Source organism: Euleptes europaea, chromosome 9, assembly GCF_029931775.1.
Source record: "Euleptes europaea isolate rEulEur1 chromosome 9, rEulEur1.hap1, whole genome shotgun sequence".
Taxonomy (NCBI): domain Eukaryota; kingdom Metazoa; phylum Chordata; class Lepidosauria; order Squamata; family Sphaerodactylidae; genus Euleptes; species Euleptes europaea.
Window position 1 is genome coordinate 67999561 of NC_079320.1, and position 19664 is coordinate 68019224.

Consider the following 19664-nt stretch of genomic DNA (forward strand, 5'->3'; position numbering starts at 1 on the left):
TTGGGCCCACCGAATTTGTTTGGCATTGAGTTTTCTAGCTCCCTTGAGAGCCTCAAGATTCTTGTGATCTGTGCACACTTCGAACGGCAGCTCGGCCCCCTCCAAGAAGTGTCTCCATATGGTAAGGGCATGTTTGACCGCTGCTGCCTCCTTCTCCCAAATGGCCCAGCTGATTTCGGACTGGGAAAACTTCTTGGAGAAGTAGGCGCATGGCCTCAACCGTCCCCCCTCATCCCTCTGCAATAGGGCCCCGCCCATGGCTACATCCGAGGCATCCACCTGCACCACGAAGGGCTTGGTGCAATCCGGGTGAGCCAAAACGGGTTCGGATGAAAAAAGTAGCTTTAAACGTTCAAAAGCTTGCTGGCACTGGGGAGACCATTGCAGACGGGCTGAGGGGAGTGCGGCGCTAGCCCCCCTGTCCTTGGTACGCAACAGGGCAGTGAGGGGAAGCGCAACTTGGGCAAAGTTGGGAATGAAATTCCGGTAAAAGTTGGCAAACCCCAAAAACTGTTGAAGTTGGCGGCGGGTAGTGGGGGTTTCCCAGTCCCGCACCGCCTGGACCTTGGCGGGGTCCATTTCCAACCCTTGGTGGGAAATCACATACCCCAGAAAAGTAATAGAAGGTTGGTGGAATTCACACTTGGACACCTTAGCATACAGTTTGTGCTCCCGCAGCCGCTGGAGCACTTCTCGCACTAGGCGCACATGTTCTTCCATGGTCTCAGAGTAAATAAGAATGTCATCGAGAAATACCACCACCCCCCGAAACAGTAAATCATGCAAAACTTCATTAATTAATTGCATAAAGACACTCGGAGCCCCCGAAAGTCCGAACGGCATGACCAGGTACTCAAACATCCCAAAACAACTGGAAAAGGCCGTTTTGGGTTCGTCTCCTTCTTTGATGCGAATGCGGTGGTAGGCTTCTACCAAGTCCAGTTTGGTGAAGATTCGGCCCTCCTTTAATTGTGCTAGAAGGTCAGGAATAAGAGGGAGGGGGTAAGCATTAGACTGGGTGACTGCGTTCAGTCTGCGAAAGTCAATACACAGTCTTAAATCTCCCGTCTTTTTCTTTACAAAGAAAGCTGGGGCTGAATAAGGAGCCTTGGAGGGGCGTATGAAACCCCTCGCCAGATTGACATCCAGATAGTCTCGCAATACAGTCTTTTCACTAGGGCTCATGGGGTAAACCTTTCCCTTAGACAGTTTGCCTTCCCCTACAATCTCGATGGCACAGTCCGTTTCTCTGTGGGGAGGCAGTTCGTCGCACTCTCTAACATCGAAAACATCAGTAAACTGCGAGTACTCAGAGGGTAATTGAGGAGAGACTGGGGCGGGGGACCCTACCAGTGCGGCGGCTGGAGTTCTGAGTACCCGTTCCTTGTCATGCAACCCACAGGGGTTTTCGGGGAAGGAAAGCACCCGTTTAACCCAATCAATGGAGGGATTGTGTCCCCTTAACCAGTTCATCCCTAACACCACAGGGGTTACAATAGGGGCGATGGTGAAATACAACCGTTCCCAATGTTCCCCCACGGACATAATCACGGCTGCAGTTCTGTGGGTCACAGGGCCCCGTTTAAAGTCACTCCCGTCCATTTGGGAAAAACGGAGGGGTCCCGGAAGCCGCTTGCGCCGGACACCCAACTTCTTGGCAGTTTCCTCATTTATCATGGTGCGGGCACACCCCGAGTCGACCAACGCGGGGACCTCTAACGGGGGACCCCCTTTGGGTAGGGACAGATGAACACGCACAAATACATTGTCCTCTTGGGCGCTTACCATCGGTGGAGCTCCTTGCACAACGATAGGGACGGTCTGCTGCGGAGCCCCCTCTACAGCAGACCGACGGCGTTTTTTGCCGGCTGTTCCCACTCTTCCTCCTCGCTGGAAGAGGGGGACGGGGTGGTGGCTTCCGGGGAGCCGTCCGAATCAAAGACGGTATTTGTAATCCGGGACCCCGATGGGACCGTAGAGTCGGATGCCCCATCCTGGGGGCGCGCGTGGAGAGCGGAGGGTGCGCCGGAGCGCCGGCTCAGTGGTCCACTTCTGCGGCGAGGCTGGCTGTCGGCGGCCGGTTTCGTCGGCTCGGCCTGGGTTTGGCGGGGGGGGGTCGGACGGCCTGAGCGAGAGGGGCATTGCGATGCAAAGTGACCCTTTCCCCCGCAGATCAGGCAGACGCCGGCCTCGAACCGCTTGCGGCGTTCCGCGGCCGAGAGACCCCCGTCACCCCCTTGCCGGAGTTCCCGGCCACGGTCACCTCGGGGCCTGGGGTCTCGCCCAAGCCGTTGCTTGGACAAGTTCAGGAGTTGTTTGCGATTCTCGATGTCAGCAGCATGGCGAACCCAACCTTCCACATCCGGGGGGTTCCCTTGCATGAAGGCCCAATGTTGGAGGTCTGGGTTGAGACCCTCCCTGAAACATTGTACCAAGGTAGCTTCACTCCAGTCCAGAATTCGGCTAGCCAGTGACTGGAACTCACTTGCATACTGCGCCACCGACTTAGTCCCTTGGCGCAGTTGCATCAGGGAGGCTTTAGCCCGCTCACCCAGAGTCGGGTCCTCAAAACGGTTTCGGAGTGCTACCATGAACTCGTCCAGGGTTCGCAGCACCGGCGAGCGGAGTTCATACTGCAACACCATCCAGGCAGCCGCCTCCCCTTGCAGTAAGGAAGCCACGTACTGCACCCGGGACTCCTCAGAAACGAAGGTTCGGCCTTGTTCCCGCATAAAAATGTCTACTTGGACCATAAAAAAGGTCAACTGGTCTCCCGACCCGTCATACGTGACTTTCAGGTCCCGACGGGCCGGGGGGGCAGGGGTTGCGGGCGGAACTACCGGCGCCCCGTCTGGGGGAGCACCGGCTGGAGGTTGCAACTTCAGCGCATCTAGGGTCGTGGCCATCTCACCCATTACGCGTTGCATGATCTCCATCTGCTCCTGCATAGCCCGGCGGTCTTCCTGCCACTGCTTTCGTTCTTCCTCCATGAGGGCCTCTTTGCGGGCCGGGTCCCCTTCGAGTCCCGTGCTGGGGAAGGCCAACCGGCGATCCTTCGCCGCAGTCCGCGAGAGCGACCAGCCCTTGGGAGAGTCCAGCCAATAAGTAAGCCCCCGGGGACGTCCGTCCCGATCTTGGTCGGGGGCGCGACCCTTCGGTTTCTTTGGCTTGGCTCCCTCCTCCTTCGGGTCCGGCTTCTCCGGCTCGTCCGGTTCCTTGGGGGCATCGGGGTTAGGGGTGGTGTCCTCGTCGGCTGACATTCTGTCCAAAGCGGTACAGCTGCAGTCCGAGAGGCAAAGACTTGCAACTTAATGTGAGAGATCCCCCTCTCTGAGTTTGCTTCTCCAAATCAGTTGCTCAGACGTTGATACAGAAACAATAGATTTATTGAAGCCTTCAGGAGATGAGACAGGCACAGGTAGAAAGTTGCAAGTGAGGGGCTATACGGGTTTACAGAATATATTGACTCCAGGGCACTGGGGCACTGGGGTTCACACTTATTGTTATGGGAAGTTACAAGCTTGGCATAATACAAAACATCAGACGGATCCCAGGAAGTCTGGTGCGGCTATCACACTTCCAAGGCCGCACCGGCCTGAGGGAGTACTGGCAGGAAGAACAGCGGGGGGGAAGATACATGGGCCATCAGACCTGGCGCCTGAGACCAGAAGGTGTGAACTGCTTTTACGAGTTCACTGATAACACCGCAGGTGATGGAAAGCAGAGACACAAAGACAGAGACCCTCACATCCAGTTTGTATGAGTAACTGAATAAATTGGTTGGGCTTTCATACCTTGGGTTCAAATACTTCGGCTCCACTCCATCACAGAAAATTCTTTAGCCAAGGCGGTCAGGCCATGGATGGGAGGAATATGTCTCAGCAAAGCATTTTGAACAGTGCTTAAGTGTCTCATTCAAGAATATGGAGCTGTTGGGGTGGAAGTGCTGATTCAGTCTTGCCGTGCACCAGAAATCCATAGCGCTATTGTGGGCATGGATTTGACGTTACTGCAAAGAACTAATATGGGATGAACAGGTTTTGCAGCTTCCTTTTTTCCTTGGGAGTTTTTAGCACACAAGTCCTGGCAAGCCATTAATGTAATGCAGTAGCTAAGTTTTAGGTTATAAAGGTCTCAGAAACAAAATTATGAGTTTGTACATGCTATGTGAATGCAGTTAGTATGTTATAACCAGTCTTATAAACCGTCTCGCTTTTATTTTGCAGTTGATGTCTTATGGATTACTAGAAACATTGAAGTTCAGTGTTCTTGAGCTCCAAGAACATCTGGATACTTACAATGCTAAAAGAGAAGCAGCAGAGCAGGCAAGTGTACAGTGATGGATGAATATTGTACTATACTGTGGTCGAAGAGGAAGGTAGTCAGGGAGGTGCTGGGTAATTCCATCATTTTGTGGGAGCTGAAATGAGATTCCAGAGTTCATTTGACTAACAGATGGGGGACTCAAGACAAGGAGTAATGTCATTCTTGGGTAGGCAAACATTACTTGGCAGGAGGAAAATACATTTAATGTACCTTCTAGTACTCGTCTTGCCCACATTGTTTTAGATAGGGATAAAGCATATGCAAAATAGTCTAGGGATAAAACTTAGAAAATCTCCTGTTAATGTTTTAGCACTAATATTATGGAGTCTGCTCATCATCAGATAAGGAAGGTGTTTTTTTTAATTGGCAGTGCCAAAGGAAAACCATACTTAGCTTTTATTGCGAGAAATTATGATAATGTTAGGCAATTCTAACTCAGTGGAGAGGTTTTTGCCAAAGATAATGAGGAAAATTTGTATTCAGTGTGATAGTTTATTTTTTGGATGCAAGCTGTGAAATTAATTCAGACTTTCACTTGCTTCAAAAATAATCCTGTAACCCACTTAAACCTTTGCCCTGCCCTAATCACTCAGAAATACTGCTGTGAAAGACAGGCTGAATGCAGGTATGCATCCCAAGGCAGTCTTTGACAGCATCCGTACTGACATCTCGTGCTGCGAGCGGCCTGTTGCAACAGAATGGCAAGGGTCATTCGAAAGATACTAACTGCCAAGTTCTTTTGTATATAAACAACATGCAAGTATATTTGAGGGTTTGCATGAGTGACAGCACACTGAGTAAGCTGGAGAGAAGAGTACAAAAACTCTAATTCTAATTGAGAGCAGCTATTGGGAGGAAAGCAGTCATGTTGGTTCCATTATACTTTTGCTTGAGATGAATGTATTTTCACTAGTTTTGTACTACGCACAACCATTCGCAGCACTGATTGCTACAGAGGTCCCCAACCTTTTTGAGCCTGCAGATACTTTTGGGATTCTGACACATCATGGTGGGTGCAGCCACAAAATGGCAGTCACAGGAGGTGGATCCAGTCACAAAATAGCTGCTGCAATTTAGCTTTAGTCACACAGTGAGAATCCTTGTGCTGTGATGGCAGCTGCTGCCCAAGCAACTTTTTAAAAAACCTCCAGTGGCCAACTAGAAGCCTTGCTGGACAAAATCCCTACCTATCTCCACCCACTTTCTAAAAACATTTGGTGAGCACCAGGAAAGGTGTCGGTAGGCATCATGGCACCCATGGGCACCACATTGGGAACCCCTGGACTACTGCGATGACACCCACTCATTGAAAATCTCAGTATGTACTTGCATGGGGACGCTACTGTAGGTCAGGCACAAGAATGCTGGGGTTGTTTGGGATAATCCTTGTAGTGCTTTGATGCAGCATCTTAGAGAGAATCCCAGCTGGTGCTAATGCCCATCCCCCAATACTTCTATCCCTTATAGTCAGGCTGAGATTGAGGCAAGGTAACCTCTCCCACTCAACCTAATGTGCAGTTGGGGAACTAATGACACAGAATAGAATTTGCCTGTACAAGTCTTGCTGCAACAGAGAATCCTGTATCTGCTTCTTTAGGTCAACATCGAGTTGCCTTACTGTTATTGGACCCACATTTTTTGTCAACAGCAGGGGTGTCGGACTCAACTGTTATTAGGGCCGGATATGACATAAATGCTACTTGGTCGGGCTGGGCCATGCCTTGCCAGCCCAGATCAAGAGCGGGGTGGTGGTGGCTGGCTTGCGGGCCGGATAAGAACTCTCAAGGGGCCGGATCCAGGCTGCGGGCCTTATGTTTGATGCTCCCGGTCTACAGTGTTTCTCCCCCTTGGGCTCTTCCAGACTGCTTTCCTTTATGATATAATTTTCATTTTTTTTTTGCATATGTCTTCAGTTGGGAACAATGGAAGAATAAGAAGATGAAATACTGTTTAGATATGTGGGGAAATTGTACAGCTTTTCCTTTTGTACATCATTTTACAAACTTATAAGGGAAAATATGTTGCTATAAAATATAAATGAGTTTTAGCTTGCATCAGATGGCAGCGACGTAAATCCATTTGCACCGGAGGTATTATGGCCCATGCACACAGAAGGCTCAAGAGACTCCCACCCCCCCCCCAGCATCCTGCCAGCACTCACACACATACAGACAGCACCATGGAGCACTAGTAGGAAAGTCTTGGACCTCCCAATCCCCCAGACAACCTGCGTGCCCAAACAGAGAGGAGGGAAAATACAGCTCCCTTGAGCCCGGTTGGGATGCTCTGCGCATGGGCTGCCGTGTCCCATTTTTCCGTTAATATCCATTACTTTGCTTCATCCTGTTACATTATTGAGGGATGTTATCAGATGAGCAGCTGTGAAAATGTACATTGGGATGTACGCCACTAATTGAAACTGACAACGCAATGTTTGGAAGGTTCCAGTTGCAGTCCACATAAGCAAATAGTCCTAGTTAATTCACTAAGTATTCCCTTATTAAATTAAGCTGACAGAAAGTCTCATTTTTCTTTTCTTTCGTACAGAGATAACGGAAAGGTCATTATAACATCCACAAATGCTAAAGCACGCATTCTGAAAATTTTCTGCTAATTTTACTGCATCAGCCAACCAAAATTCGGCAGAGTAACCAGTAGAATTAAACACGTTCTTCACTTTTCCCTAGTGAAGCCAATGGACATTAACATGTTTCATTTTGATTGGATAGCGTTTTTACACACGTGTATATAACAATTTTTAAAATATGTATAACCCAAATGCTATAGTGGAGAGAATGGCTAATACTTTTTCTAAAGATTTTGTGCTGGTTACCTTCTTTTTTATTATAGTTTCAAATTATATACCAAAATTTATTTAGGCCTAATCAGAAAAAGAATTGTTTATGTCATGTGTCTTTATCTCCTATGAATAAGAATCTCAAATCCTATTGAACAAGTATATTTTCAGATAGTTACAAAACATACATTGAATCAGCAGGCTACGTTTGTTGAAAGCTTATGAGGAATGGGTACGTTTTCGTTCTTCAGGTCCTCTTCATATTTTGAATAGTCTTGTTTTGTCAGAATAACTTTCAGCTTGTTCCTGCTTTTGTTTTGTAGTGGTTAAAAGACTGCAAAAGAACATTTGGTACAGATGACGGCATTCATGGAGCCACCACAGATGCCCAGGTAAGTTATCTGCTTGGGCTGTTGGGTCCATTTTATGTCATATATTAAATATAAAAACAACACTGTGTTGCACAAAAGTAGTACTGAGATTCACAGACAGATTAAAGATTACTTGTCAAGTTTTTCATTTCCGTTATTGCAATCCTCTGTGGGGGTTTATGAAGTACTGGCCTCAGAATAATAGATTCTCCTTTTTTATTAGAGTGAGGAGCTAGGCTCTGGGTCTAGGCTTAATAACATTGGGCAGATAAGCAGAACAGATAGCATCTGCGTACCAGCACACGCTTGCCTTTTATGCAGCTGCAGTTGCAAGCCAGAGAATTAGTATTCTCAAGCTCTGCTCATCAGATAAATTACTGTCTGGCCCAGAAGCTGTACTGGATCTAATCTAATTAGTCCTGGGTACATATCTATGACCCATTTAGGAGGGTACATTTAAGGCAATTACTTGAGTGATGAGAATCTTGCCTGTTACATTTGCAAAGAGCTATCTAGTACAAAACTGCCACAGTAATTGAAATTGACAGTGTGGTGAGACTTTCCATACTACCGAACAGTATATGGCATGATATTAAGTACAAAAATAACACGAAAATAGCCTGTTAATGCTTGCTAGTATTAATGCTTTGATACTGTTCTCTTAAATGTTAATAAAAACAGATATGTATAACTAGAGCACAGTTGCCAGAGTTGTTTTAAATCCTATTTTCATAACTAAACTTGATAGAAAACAGGAGTTCTCTCCCACGTGTCCAGAGGGGGCAGTCTTTCCATCTGGGATAGCGATACCTCCTGTATGACCCAATCTTCTATCCGGGAAAAGCTCTGCATCCTTCCAGACCAGCTTTGTTTTTCAAACAGGGAGCAGGGTTTTTAGCAGAGCAGACTTTATTCTTTTTTATTTTAATGTAGCTTTCTAGTAATATGTATTTTTAGAGAACTGTGGGTGCATAAACAGGGAAGGAAGTCTTGAAGACTACTCTCCAGAAGGACTTCTGTCTCCCTTTCCTTCCTGCCTCCAGCTATGAAACCAATGACTGAGGCACACAGGAAAAAACAGGGGACCATGGAAAAGGCAGGCCAAACAACTAAAGAGAATTGTACCCACTTACAGTAGAAACCTTAGCACTCCCTTGAAAGCAAAAAACCCCCCACCCAAATCAAGAGCAAAACTACCCCAGTATCTCCCCACCTTCCCTTAATAAGACTGCACTCATACAGCTAATGGCCAAAGAGATTATAGTGTACCTAGCTAAGTAGACAGGGGAGTGCCCTGGGCAGTGGCGGATCGACTATGAAACTAATGAAGCTTAAGCTTCAGGGGCCCTAATCCCGGAGGGGCCCTGAAGCAATGTTTTTTTTTAATGAGTGAAATTTTCAACAAAAGGTTTTTTTAAGTGTTTGTTATTAAAATAAGGCTATTTTAGTGATAGAATCCTAAGCCAGTGGGTTGAAGTACTTAGAATATGCTCTAATACCCATTTCATATGGCCTCCAAATGTCCCTGTAGTTGGTCACATTTCACAATTTTCTCGGGGGCTTGCAGCACCTGACTCCCCAGGTATATGGGCTCACTGAGTTCACCAGAATCTATTCATAGCCTACATTTTGGCAGCTGGATCCTTGAATCCTTTGTTGGTGCATGGATTAATAGTTCTATAGCTCAGTTCTTAGGCTAGAGCCAATCGGAACCATAAAAAGACATCTGAATTCTCAATTCAGGCTGCACTTGTCTCATTTGTGCATTTAAACACCAAAATCAGATTTTCACCTCTTTATCCTAACGCGCCTCCTCTAATAATCTTCTACCTCTCTATTAGTGAATTAACCAATACATCTACCATGGAACAACCCCATTGAAGAAGATAACAGCAGTTACTCAGACCTCGTTGCTGGTGGGAAAGGGCTTACTGTAAGGCCCATTCTCAAGGACTCCACCCTACCACCCTGTTCTCCGCCATTTGGGCCTCGAGGTCCTTGCAAGGGCAGCAAGGCACTTTGGACCTTGTTGGATGTTGCCCTATTGTTGCTGGTTGTGAAGGGGACCCCCCATAACAGTCCAAGCTTCAGGGTCCCAAAAATGTAGGTCCGACACTGGCCCTGGGGAGAATATCCATAAGCAGTGCTGTAAATTCAGATCTAGGCACTAGAGCTGCTTTTGTGACTGTTCCAAGTACAGACAACATCTGTCTCTCTTAGTAACAAGACCATTTCCAAGTCCTATTCTAGACACAGAGGGTGAGAACACAGCACTCCATAAAGAGTCCAAATAATCTAGCTCAGCTTTACCTGCTGAGGTTCTGATGTGACAACTGCTTGAGAAGCATGAAGTAAGCGGGAGAAGTTTTTGTTTTTTTCAGTAGAAAGAAAGGAATCCCTGTTGAAACCATGGGGCACCATAAGCTGCTTCCAGAGTTCCCTCTCCTCCCCTACAGCGTGGGTTCCACTGAAAGATACTTCTCTAGTGTTCATTCACCACACCCTGACACTGCACCATAAATCTCTAATCTAATTTATGCACAGATTTGTTTGTATTATCAGCCATGAAGATCACCCGTTTCTTTTGCTCACAAAGTAATATTTTGTTGTTTCGCTTAACAATGGGAACCCTTAGCTCTACGTATTTCCTTCCAAAGTCACAGACCAGGCTTTGTGTGGTTTCACATGTAGCCAGTGCCCCTCTAGCAAGCACGCTTTTGGCCTTTTCAGCCAATCAGGAGTTAGCATGGCCAGACCTATGCATGTGACGCGTCTTTTTGGAAGAATGGGGGAAGAAAACCCACATATGTAACCTTCTCACTTGTTGATGGGAACTCGTCTCTCATGGCAGTTCAATCAATCCCACTTAGGCATTTAATGGGATTAAGAGAACAGCGTTAAAGGCCACAAAATTTCCAAATTGCAATATCACTCCCAGTTCCTAGATGAAAAGATTATGGCATATTGAAACTTTACCTTCAGCTTTTGTCAAAAGGTTTACTGGGCAATGGGCATAGGCAAACCAGAGAGAATCAAACTCTTTTGAGATCTCAAGCTATGGTTACTAGTAGCAACTAAATAAATAAAGTGAACTTTAATGTAAAGTCACTGTGAAAAAGAAGATTTTCTCCCATAATACTAGAACACGAGTCATCTGCTAAAGCTGGAGGCTGAGAGATTCAAAACAGATAAAAGGAAGTATTTTTTCATACAACGCAGTTAAATTGTGGAACTCCCTGCCCCAGGATGTGGTGATGGCTGCCAGCTTGGAGGGCTTTAAGAGGGGAGTGGACATATTCATGGAGGAGAGGGGTATTCATGGCTGTTAGTTAGAATGGATACTAGTCATGCTGCTTACCTATTCTCTCTAGTATCAGAGGAGCATGCCTATTATTTTGGGTGCGGTGGAACACAGGCAGGATGGTGCTGCTGCACTCGTCTTGTTAATGGCTTCCTAGAGGCACCTGTTTGGCCACTGTGTGAACAGACTGCTGGACTTAATGGGCCTTGGTCTGATCCAGCAGGGCCTTTCTTATGTTCTTAATATTAGTGCAGAATTCTTCCCTTATTTCACCAGTAACAATCCACATTTATGTATTTTAAATTGTATACATTTAAAATTTTACAGGCTGCTTATTTCTTCAGAGTCTAAATATCTGCTCTTCTCAGCTAGCCACTAATGTCTGGTGGTCAAAAGTCATCAGAGCACTTGCATTGGTCTGTACGAACAGCATATCCAATTTGCTATGTAAGAGCATAAAATATAAAGGGTAATTATGCCAGACTGATGGAACTGCTTGTGACAGCTTTAGCTTCGGTGTGTAGCCTAACATTTGTGTTGCTAGCACAAAGGGTTAGAGTACTAAAGTTTTCAAAGACATTGCCCCCTGAAAGGCTATATTTTTTTTCCAAAACAGTTTGCTCTCAAAACACTCTTTGCAAAACCTTAGAATATAGTTTGCTAACAAGCTGCATCTACGTCTGCATCCCTGCTATGAAAAAGCATCTTTGCCACACAGGAGCGTCTAGCAAGGGACTTTACAGGGCAGGGAAACGAGTGGGAAAGCGGGTGAGGCCGTCCACTCACTAGGACGACGCACTCACTAGGAGTTGCTGTGTTCACCTAACATTAACACACAGGTGTGTGTAACTGCAAAAGTGTAGGAGGCAGGAGGTGGTGGGATAGAGTAGTGGAATGGAGGTGTCTGCCAGCTTCTGACACACAAACCTTACAGCTAAAGCTTCCTTCTGTGCAAAATGCGGAGCAGTGGTGTTTTGTTTAATAGGAACAGCCAGTGGCCAAAGCATTAAGAATCTAGAAGGAAAAAAATCATGGATGAAAGAGGGCAATTGGCTTCTGAGGGAGTGCGTGTTCCATGGTCCATTGTCTCTTCTCCCTGCCCCCATAAGATGTCCTGTAATCTAAGGGGGAACAGTACCCCGTGCAGTTAAAAGCCTCCTTTTCAAGGAAAAAGATGCTTAGAGGACACCTGCTCTGTGGTATGTGTCCTTAGCAAGGCATGATGAGGGCTCGTTGCCTGCACTTCACTGTCAGAGTTCCCTGAAGACATGAGGACAGCCCTTGGCCACCACAATTTGTGGGGGAGAGACAGGATTAGTCATATTCCCCCATCTCTCTCTCTCTACCAAATCTCTCCCCAGTTTCTGATTTTTGACACTGGTTTACTAATAAAGGGAATGATTTACCACTGAGAATAAATCATATCTGAGCTGCGTTAAATTTCAGATAGATGTAAAGCCTTCAGTGCATGATGCTCGCAACTCTTAAAAATATTGTTTAAAATTATACTCAGGCTATGTGCATAAAACATATATAAAACATAAATGAATTTTGTGTTTAACCTTCGGTCCCATCCCCAAGATATCTCATTATGTATATGCAAATATTCCAAAATACAGAACGATCCGAAATACGGAACGTTTCTAGTCCTGTCTCCAGTTCTGCATCCCTGTGATTGAGTGTCAGAACTTTACACAGCAGTGAGGCAGGTAGAATCCCTTTACCAGTTTTCTGTCATCTTTGAATTCTGCCTGGTATTTTTATCTGTGCATTTCTCTGTGAGTTATTTTTTTCCCTTTAGTTCACCCGGGACTTCTGAGACCCTATTTAAAATGGTCTTCTATACTAATTCTTGATCTTTTTTTCCTTTTTGTATTTTGTTGTGACCTGCACACCTTCTTGCTTAGCATTTGGAAATTCTAGCAGTAAGTGATGGTTCTTGATTTATCAAATATTTAACCATGGCAGTATACAAACTGGTTTCCATTTTTCTCTTGTTCATTCGTGATATTAGCTGTGTCTCATTGTAGATTATTATGCAAGTAGTGTATGCTTCACTTGTGTACCGTTCTAACTCCTAAAATGTCAGCCCATTTTAGATAATACACTTCTATAGTTAATAGTAAGTGATTCCACTCCTGTTTGCTTTGCTTTCTTCCTCTAAAGCAATATTAACATCAATTTCCTGTCTGATATATTTACATCTGAAAATATGAATTAATACTGTCATTTTGTTGAGTAATTTATTGCTTTTAAAGTTGAGTTGTACCATTGTATCCAAAAATATAACCACATATATTCATAAATTTATTAACCATGGAAAGAGAACAATGTATGCATCCATTGTGGTAATATGATTTAGAATAAAAATGGACATGAGCAAAAGTAATCAAAGCCATTTCTTCCCTGCTGGGGCATGGTATTTCTGAAATGTCATGAAAATCCTTGTCTGTTTTCTTTGTTGGAACTTGTTGGATTGCCCCTCTTAAGAGGTAAAGCTATATGTAACCTGCAACGGCAGTACCATTTTATTTTTAATTATAAATTGGTACTTAGCTGCAGCTTTCATCTGCCTTTCATCAGCTTTTTACAACATTAGCTTGTAAATCTTGTTGACATTTCCTTCTCTGCAGCAAGCAAATAGCGTTTTTTTAATATTCCAAATTTTGCAGTAGACAAGCTGTGTGTAATCTGATTGTCTGATTGTCATATACACATGTTAGTACTCTGCATCTTTACAGTAATGCCTTTGTTCTTTCATTTAAAGGAGTTAGAGTTGTGTCGAAGGCTATATAAGCTGCATTTCCAATTGCTGCTTCTGTTCCAGGCTTATTGTAAGCTTATCAGCCAAGTGGACGTAGTTAGAAAAGAGGCAGAGGTAAAGAGAATATTGTTCTGTTTTGCTGTTTGCTTTTTCTTAGAAGATCACTCATTGAAACAGAAAGTTGGCTTTTTTTTGTAAGATGTCCATGTTATCTTAATGACAGATTCTTTTGACTGTTCTTTGATTTAAAATAAGACATTTGCTATCAAGAACACTGAACATGCCTCTCTGCATTCCTTTGCATTTTCCAGTAGTATACAAGTATTATCCCCCAGTTCCAGTTCCCTCAGTGTCACTGTTTCAGATGCTCATGCACAAAAAATTCTCAGCATCATCTGGGAATGCTTCTGCACTCTGAAATTGGGCTTTTAGCAAGCAACCTTAAGGTCTCCTTCTTTTGTTTTAGGTAATAAACATGTCAGAGGAACTTGCCCAGTTGGAAGCCTGCCTGAAGGAAGCAGAGTCTGTTTCTGATAGTAGCATTGAAGAAATGGAGATTGCAGAAGCTTCCCAGGCCAGCACTGAGACGGCCATTCACTCTCTTATTGAAACCTTGAGGAGCAAGGAATTTATGTCTGCTATAGCACAAGTCAAAACTTTCAGGTACGGTGTGAACAAAATATATTAGGCCTGCTATAACCCGAAAAAGATAAAACTAACAAGTCCTTATTTTACAAACAATGTAATTCCTGCATCATTCAATGTGTCATGTTAATACTTATGCTTTGTCTCAGATTTCTGCTTGATTTTAGATTCCTGCAATCATAATCCTATTCCATTGCTTATTGGATATCCCATCCTGTTGATTATATTGATTTACATTGTGTAATCCGCCTTGGGCCTCAGTGAAAAAGGTGGCTATAAATGACATTAATAAATAAATTATTATAAGTTGTCGAAAGACATGGAATGGTGCCTGACAGAAAATTGGGCGGGGGTTTAGAATGAAGGAAACTGGAGCAGAGGGCCATTTCAGGCAGGGAACGGGAAGTGGGAAAGTTTTAGTAGTTCCTGCCTACCTTAGAACCGGAAAGGAATCACCCATCTGTCTCCAAGATGCCCTCCTTACCTCAGAGTAAAAGGAACCTTCACGGTAAGGAACCAAGGTCCCGTTCTACCCAACCTAGATAAATTAAAACATGAAGATGGTCATCTTGTATTCCGTGTTTAACACATGCATTCAGAGAGAGACTGTTCAATCTGTAACTTCTGTATTCCCAGGTGCATTTGGCCCAATGACATTTTTGGCAGCTCTGAAGATGACCCAGTACAAACTCTGTTGCACATTTACTTCCGTCATCAGACCCTGGGCCAGACTGGTAGCTTCGCAATTGTGGGCTCAAAACAAGACATGTCAGAAGCCAGCTCAAAACTCATGGAGCTGAACTTAGAAATCCGTGAGTCCCTGCGCATGGTGCAGTCCTATCACCTTCTTGCAAAACACACGCCTGTGGGAAGCTTGAGCACTGGATTTTGAACTGCTAATCCCACAGAAAAGAGCTGCGTCTCGACATTGTCAAACACCTTTCATATTTGTGGAAACTGTTAAACTTTTTTTGCAAAAAACTAGTCTTACGAGAACCAGAGAAGGAACTTTCCTGGGAACAAGCTATGTAATTCAAAAGCAAGAATCTGAACACTTGAGTCATGGTTCTCTTCTGTCTTACATATTATCTGTGGGCAGTTTGACAATTTTTAAACATCGATATACAAAACTGCATTAGAAGAAAAGGGCTAAAAGCAATGCATACCAATGCATTATTTTCTTCAAAAACAGAAATGCGAGATTTGTTGCAATAATGGCCTCGTTATACTAGGACAGTTTAAAAACAGGTGAAATGAGGCTGAAATTAAGGCTGGTTATTTTTGGCTGAAGACCTGTGCAGTTTGGCTTGCAAACACAAAAGAACGATCGTTCGATGATGCCCAGTTTACACACTTTACGATGCCCCCAAGGAATATGCAGTCAATACTGGAGTACGAAAGACTGCAAAACCCATGATTTATCAACGTTGTATTTACTATTTACTCTTTTTGTCTAGTGGTGAATTATGAGTGAAAGTAGGAATGAATGGATATCTGACAAATGCATTTTGAAGGTATGGATGTTTGGTAAAGTCTGAGCATGCCTAAAAAAAAAAAAAAACACTGCAAGATTATTTTTGGAAAAAAAATATTTTATTAGAACTAAATCCTAGTCTGTAAATGTTATGGCATTTAATAATATTTTAAACTGGAAATGTCCAGTTTTCAAAAAGAAATAATATATCTCTTATTTGTTGGGAATGCTGCTCAGTTCTCTGATCAGTGCTTAATACAAATATTGATAACAACTAACCAAAAAGTAGCCTGCCTGCAGAGACTTTAAAATGTATATTAAAGATGTACGTTGCCCCTCAGCAACTCATTAGAAAACAAAGTTAACTTATTTTATTCTGTACATATTCTAGAACTTGTAAAGTGTAAAATCCAGTATTTTTCTTGTACAATTGTGCAATGCACTGTTACATGAGAATAGTGTATAAAACTAATGTGGGGGTGGGGTGGGGTGGTTTAATGACCGTGTGTAGAGGACATGATCTGCCCTCAGTGTGTACTACGATGTTCAAGAGAGATGTAAAACTCCTCTTCGTGGCGCGCATTAAAGCGAAGGGATTTGGAACCGTAGAAGAGGGAGATCACTGGCCTATCGAACTCGGCGCTATACTTTAGAACATCAAGAGTCTTGAGCACAAAAACGAACCCTATTTCTCTTGCAACCAAAAGCATTTTATAAAAGCAAGGAAGTATGAATGTATCTATGACTCCTGTCACGCAAAAGAAACAAATGCTCCATGATGTATGCATCTCTCCTACCCACTGTGATCTAAAATAAAACTGGGCTCTGTATACGTGTCAGAGTGTAGAATGTAGACATGAATCTCTTAGCATCGCTTTTTTTTCCTTGGGAGGGAAAATGGATCCCCCCCCGGGCATGTAATGATGCTAAAAATGCATTCATTGAAGGCACTGTGCATACTTGTTGGACTGCTGACAGAAGGTCTGTTATCCTTCCAAACTCTGTTGACTAGACTTGGAACATACATAATCACTGTATTTTCCTGACCCTGATAAAATTTAATTATTTTGAAGGCGCTGTGGTACTGTTAATTATTTAATAAGCTTTTACAAGGGCATATGTACGGTTGGGGTTAGGTGGGGTGTTTTTTGGTGTATTATATATTTTTTTCATCTTTTATCCATCTCAGGGTTTTTGGTGGGAGGGCTTGGTAAAATAAAACCCCTATCTGCTATGTTGTGTATTTACTCAGAAGAATTTGGTGTGTATGTACAGGTTGAGTATCCCTTAACCAGACGTCTGAAAACCGCGCTTCTGAGACAAAAACCATCGTTAATGAGGCTGATGACTCTGGAGGGGAACATCTTAAAAAGCCATACAGCAGAATGCCTCTTCATCCCTAGAGGACATACTTCCTGGTCCCTCAATTGCTTCTGATGTTTCTTCTCACCTAAAAAAATAGTGTACACAGCATCTTAGGTGGAGACTGAAAGCCTGCCATTGTTAGTTTGCTTGTTGTTGCTCTTGTTTAACAACTGATACAGGTATTCTGGTGAGATAGTTAAACCTTTGCTTTGTGATGGTTCAATGTACACAAAATTTATTTAAAATATTGTTTAAAATTACATTCAGGTGATGTGTACATAAAAACAAATGAATTTCGTGTTTACACTTGGGTCCCATCCCCAAGATGTCTCATTATGTATCTGCAAATATTCCAAAATATGGAAAGATCTGAAATACAGAATATTTCTGGTCCCAACCATTCCGGATAAGGGATACTCAACCTGTATATAGAAGGTGGGGAGACCACTTGGTGATGAATTGTGTTCACTGTGTGCTTTCTTCTACAGGATTCTGCATATGTTCAAACACTTTAGTAGTCATTAATAGAGATTGCCGAAGCTGATTATCTGTCTAAGAAATCTAAACCCTTCCTCCTGGCATTACTTTCTCATCCACACATCGAGACCTGTGATTTGTGCCTGTCAAGCTGGAACCGGGTAGGAATTCTGAGAATGCCACCTTTGAGGTCCTGGCCTTTAACTTTCTCCTTAATAAGGTTTTTTTCCCCCTCCAGGACTACATGATTACATTTTCCAGTGTCACTAGTACCAATGTGCACTGTGACTGCTGATTCCTCCCCAGCATTATCAATCTAGACAGTGTGTGATGACTGTAACCTTCACATCAGGCAGGCATGCCACCATGCGGTCAAAAGTCTGTCACAGGCTCCTTCCTCCATATTTTTGATAATTGAATTAACCCCATACATAGATACAGGGCAGAATAATTAAACAGAGTTTCAAAGTCGTTTTAAGAACTGATGTAGTTTAGTAGTCAAGAATATAATCTGGACAGTGTGAGGCCCAAAAGTCACCTTATAGAATCATAGAGTTGGAAGGGACCCCCTGCACAATGCAGGAAATTCACAACTACCTCCCCCGCCCACACACCCCCAGTGACCAGAAGATGGCCAAGATGCCCTCCCTCTCATCACCTGCCTAAGGTCACAGAATCACCATTGCTGGCCATCTAATCTCTTCTTAAAAACCTCCAGGGAAGGAGAGCTTATCACCTCCCAAGGAAACCTGTTCCACTGAGGAACCGCTCTGTTAGAAAATTCTTCCTAATGTCTAGACAGAAACTCTTTTGATTTAATTTCAGCTCGTTGGTTCTGGTCTGACCTGGGGCAACAGAAAACAACTCGGCACCATCCTCTCTATGACAGCCCTTCAAGTACTTGAAGATGGTTATCGTATCCCCTCTCAGTCTTCTCCTCTTCAGGCTAAACATACCCAGCTCCTTCAACCTTTCCTCACAGGACTTGGGTCTCTTTATTGCCCTCCTCTGGACACGTTCCAGCTTGTCTACATCCTTCTTAAATTGCGGTGCCCAAAACTGAACACAGTACTCTAGGTGAGGTCTAACCAGAGCAGAGCAATCAGACTTTGTTATAGAAAAAAATCCCTATCCCCTCATTCTTGTTTGGCTAACAGCGTACTGCTGAGCGTTGTGAAGATAAATGTAAAACATTAAGCCTTAGGCTTGGAAAAAGATGTTTCCACTTAAATGACGTAAGAAGAGATGTACAGTTATAATCACTTTATTGAGCTATCAGGTACTAGTTTTATCAAGAACTTCGAGATTGACATTTGCCATTATGGCTCAGGACAAAAAAATGTTAACATCTGGAGACTGGATGCATCAGACTTACCCTAGCACTTACCTACAAGTAAACAATTCCTTCAAATTTCAATTGGTCAGCTTCTGAGATAATGCACAACATGCCTATTATGCTTGATGGTAACCCACAGTTATGCATACAACTCTAATCCAGTTTACTGGCTCAGAATCATCGTCTAGTTTATCCAACACCCTTCAAACACCTCTGCCCCGTTAGTACACAGCTGCTTACAAGGTAGCACAGCTGTGTCACTGGCCTCAAGCATTAGACAATTAGTGGTTACTTCTCCCTTTCCATATCAACCACATCTCAGATTTAGCATTTCCACAAATAAATCTGATTCTTATAACTTCATCTGCCTTATTAGGAAGATTGTCAATGAAAATTTAGTTCCTATTCCCAGTATTGGACCATTTAGGATGTGCTAGATTGGAAAGAAAAAAAGCCATCTCTGTAAAAACAAACATGCAGAAAACTGCTCCACATTCTCTATATCACACCTAGGTGGACAGGGCCAGGTTCAACTAAGCCCCTTCCCCAAAACAAAAAAACCAAAATTGCTGAATTTGCTTTTTGAGCCCTGATACAATAAGGAGAATCGGGCTTTGTCCCAGTATACCCAGTAGATTCCTTCCCATTCTTAATGCAATTAACAGATGAGGTAGACATTAGGTTGCATTATGATTTGCAGTCGCTTTACTACAGCTTTACTTGCAAGCCTTCCAATACTACAGCCTGCTACTTCCAAACAAAATCTCTGCTCCTCGCACCTTCATATCCAGAATTCTTCCACCCCCAT

At 43.7% G+C, this 19664-nt stretch overlaps 1 protein-coding gene across 1 annotated transcript in view; it reads left to right on the forward strand.

Moving 5' to 3' along the window:
• Positions 1-15160, forward strand: part of FRYL (FRY like transcription coactivator) — a 165233-nt gene extending 150073 nt beyond the window's left edge. The window contains exons 57-62 of the mRNA XM_056855634.1: positions 4227-4325; positions 7447-7515; positions 12703-12720; positions 13563-13673; positions 14026-14222; positions 14841-15160. Coding sequence (XP_056711612.1) covers positions 4227-4325; positions 7447-7515; positions 12703-12720; positions 13563-13673; positions 14026-14222; positions 14841-15096 — 750 coding nt within the window. The 3' untranslated portion in view covers positions 15097-15160. The remainder of the gene's footprint in view (positions 1-4226; positions 4326-7446; positions 7516-12702; positions 12721-13562; positions 13674-14025; positions 14223-14840) is intronic.
• Positions 15161-19664: the final 4504 nt, after the last annotated feature.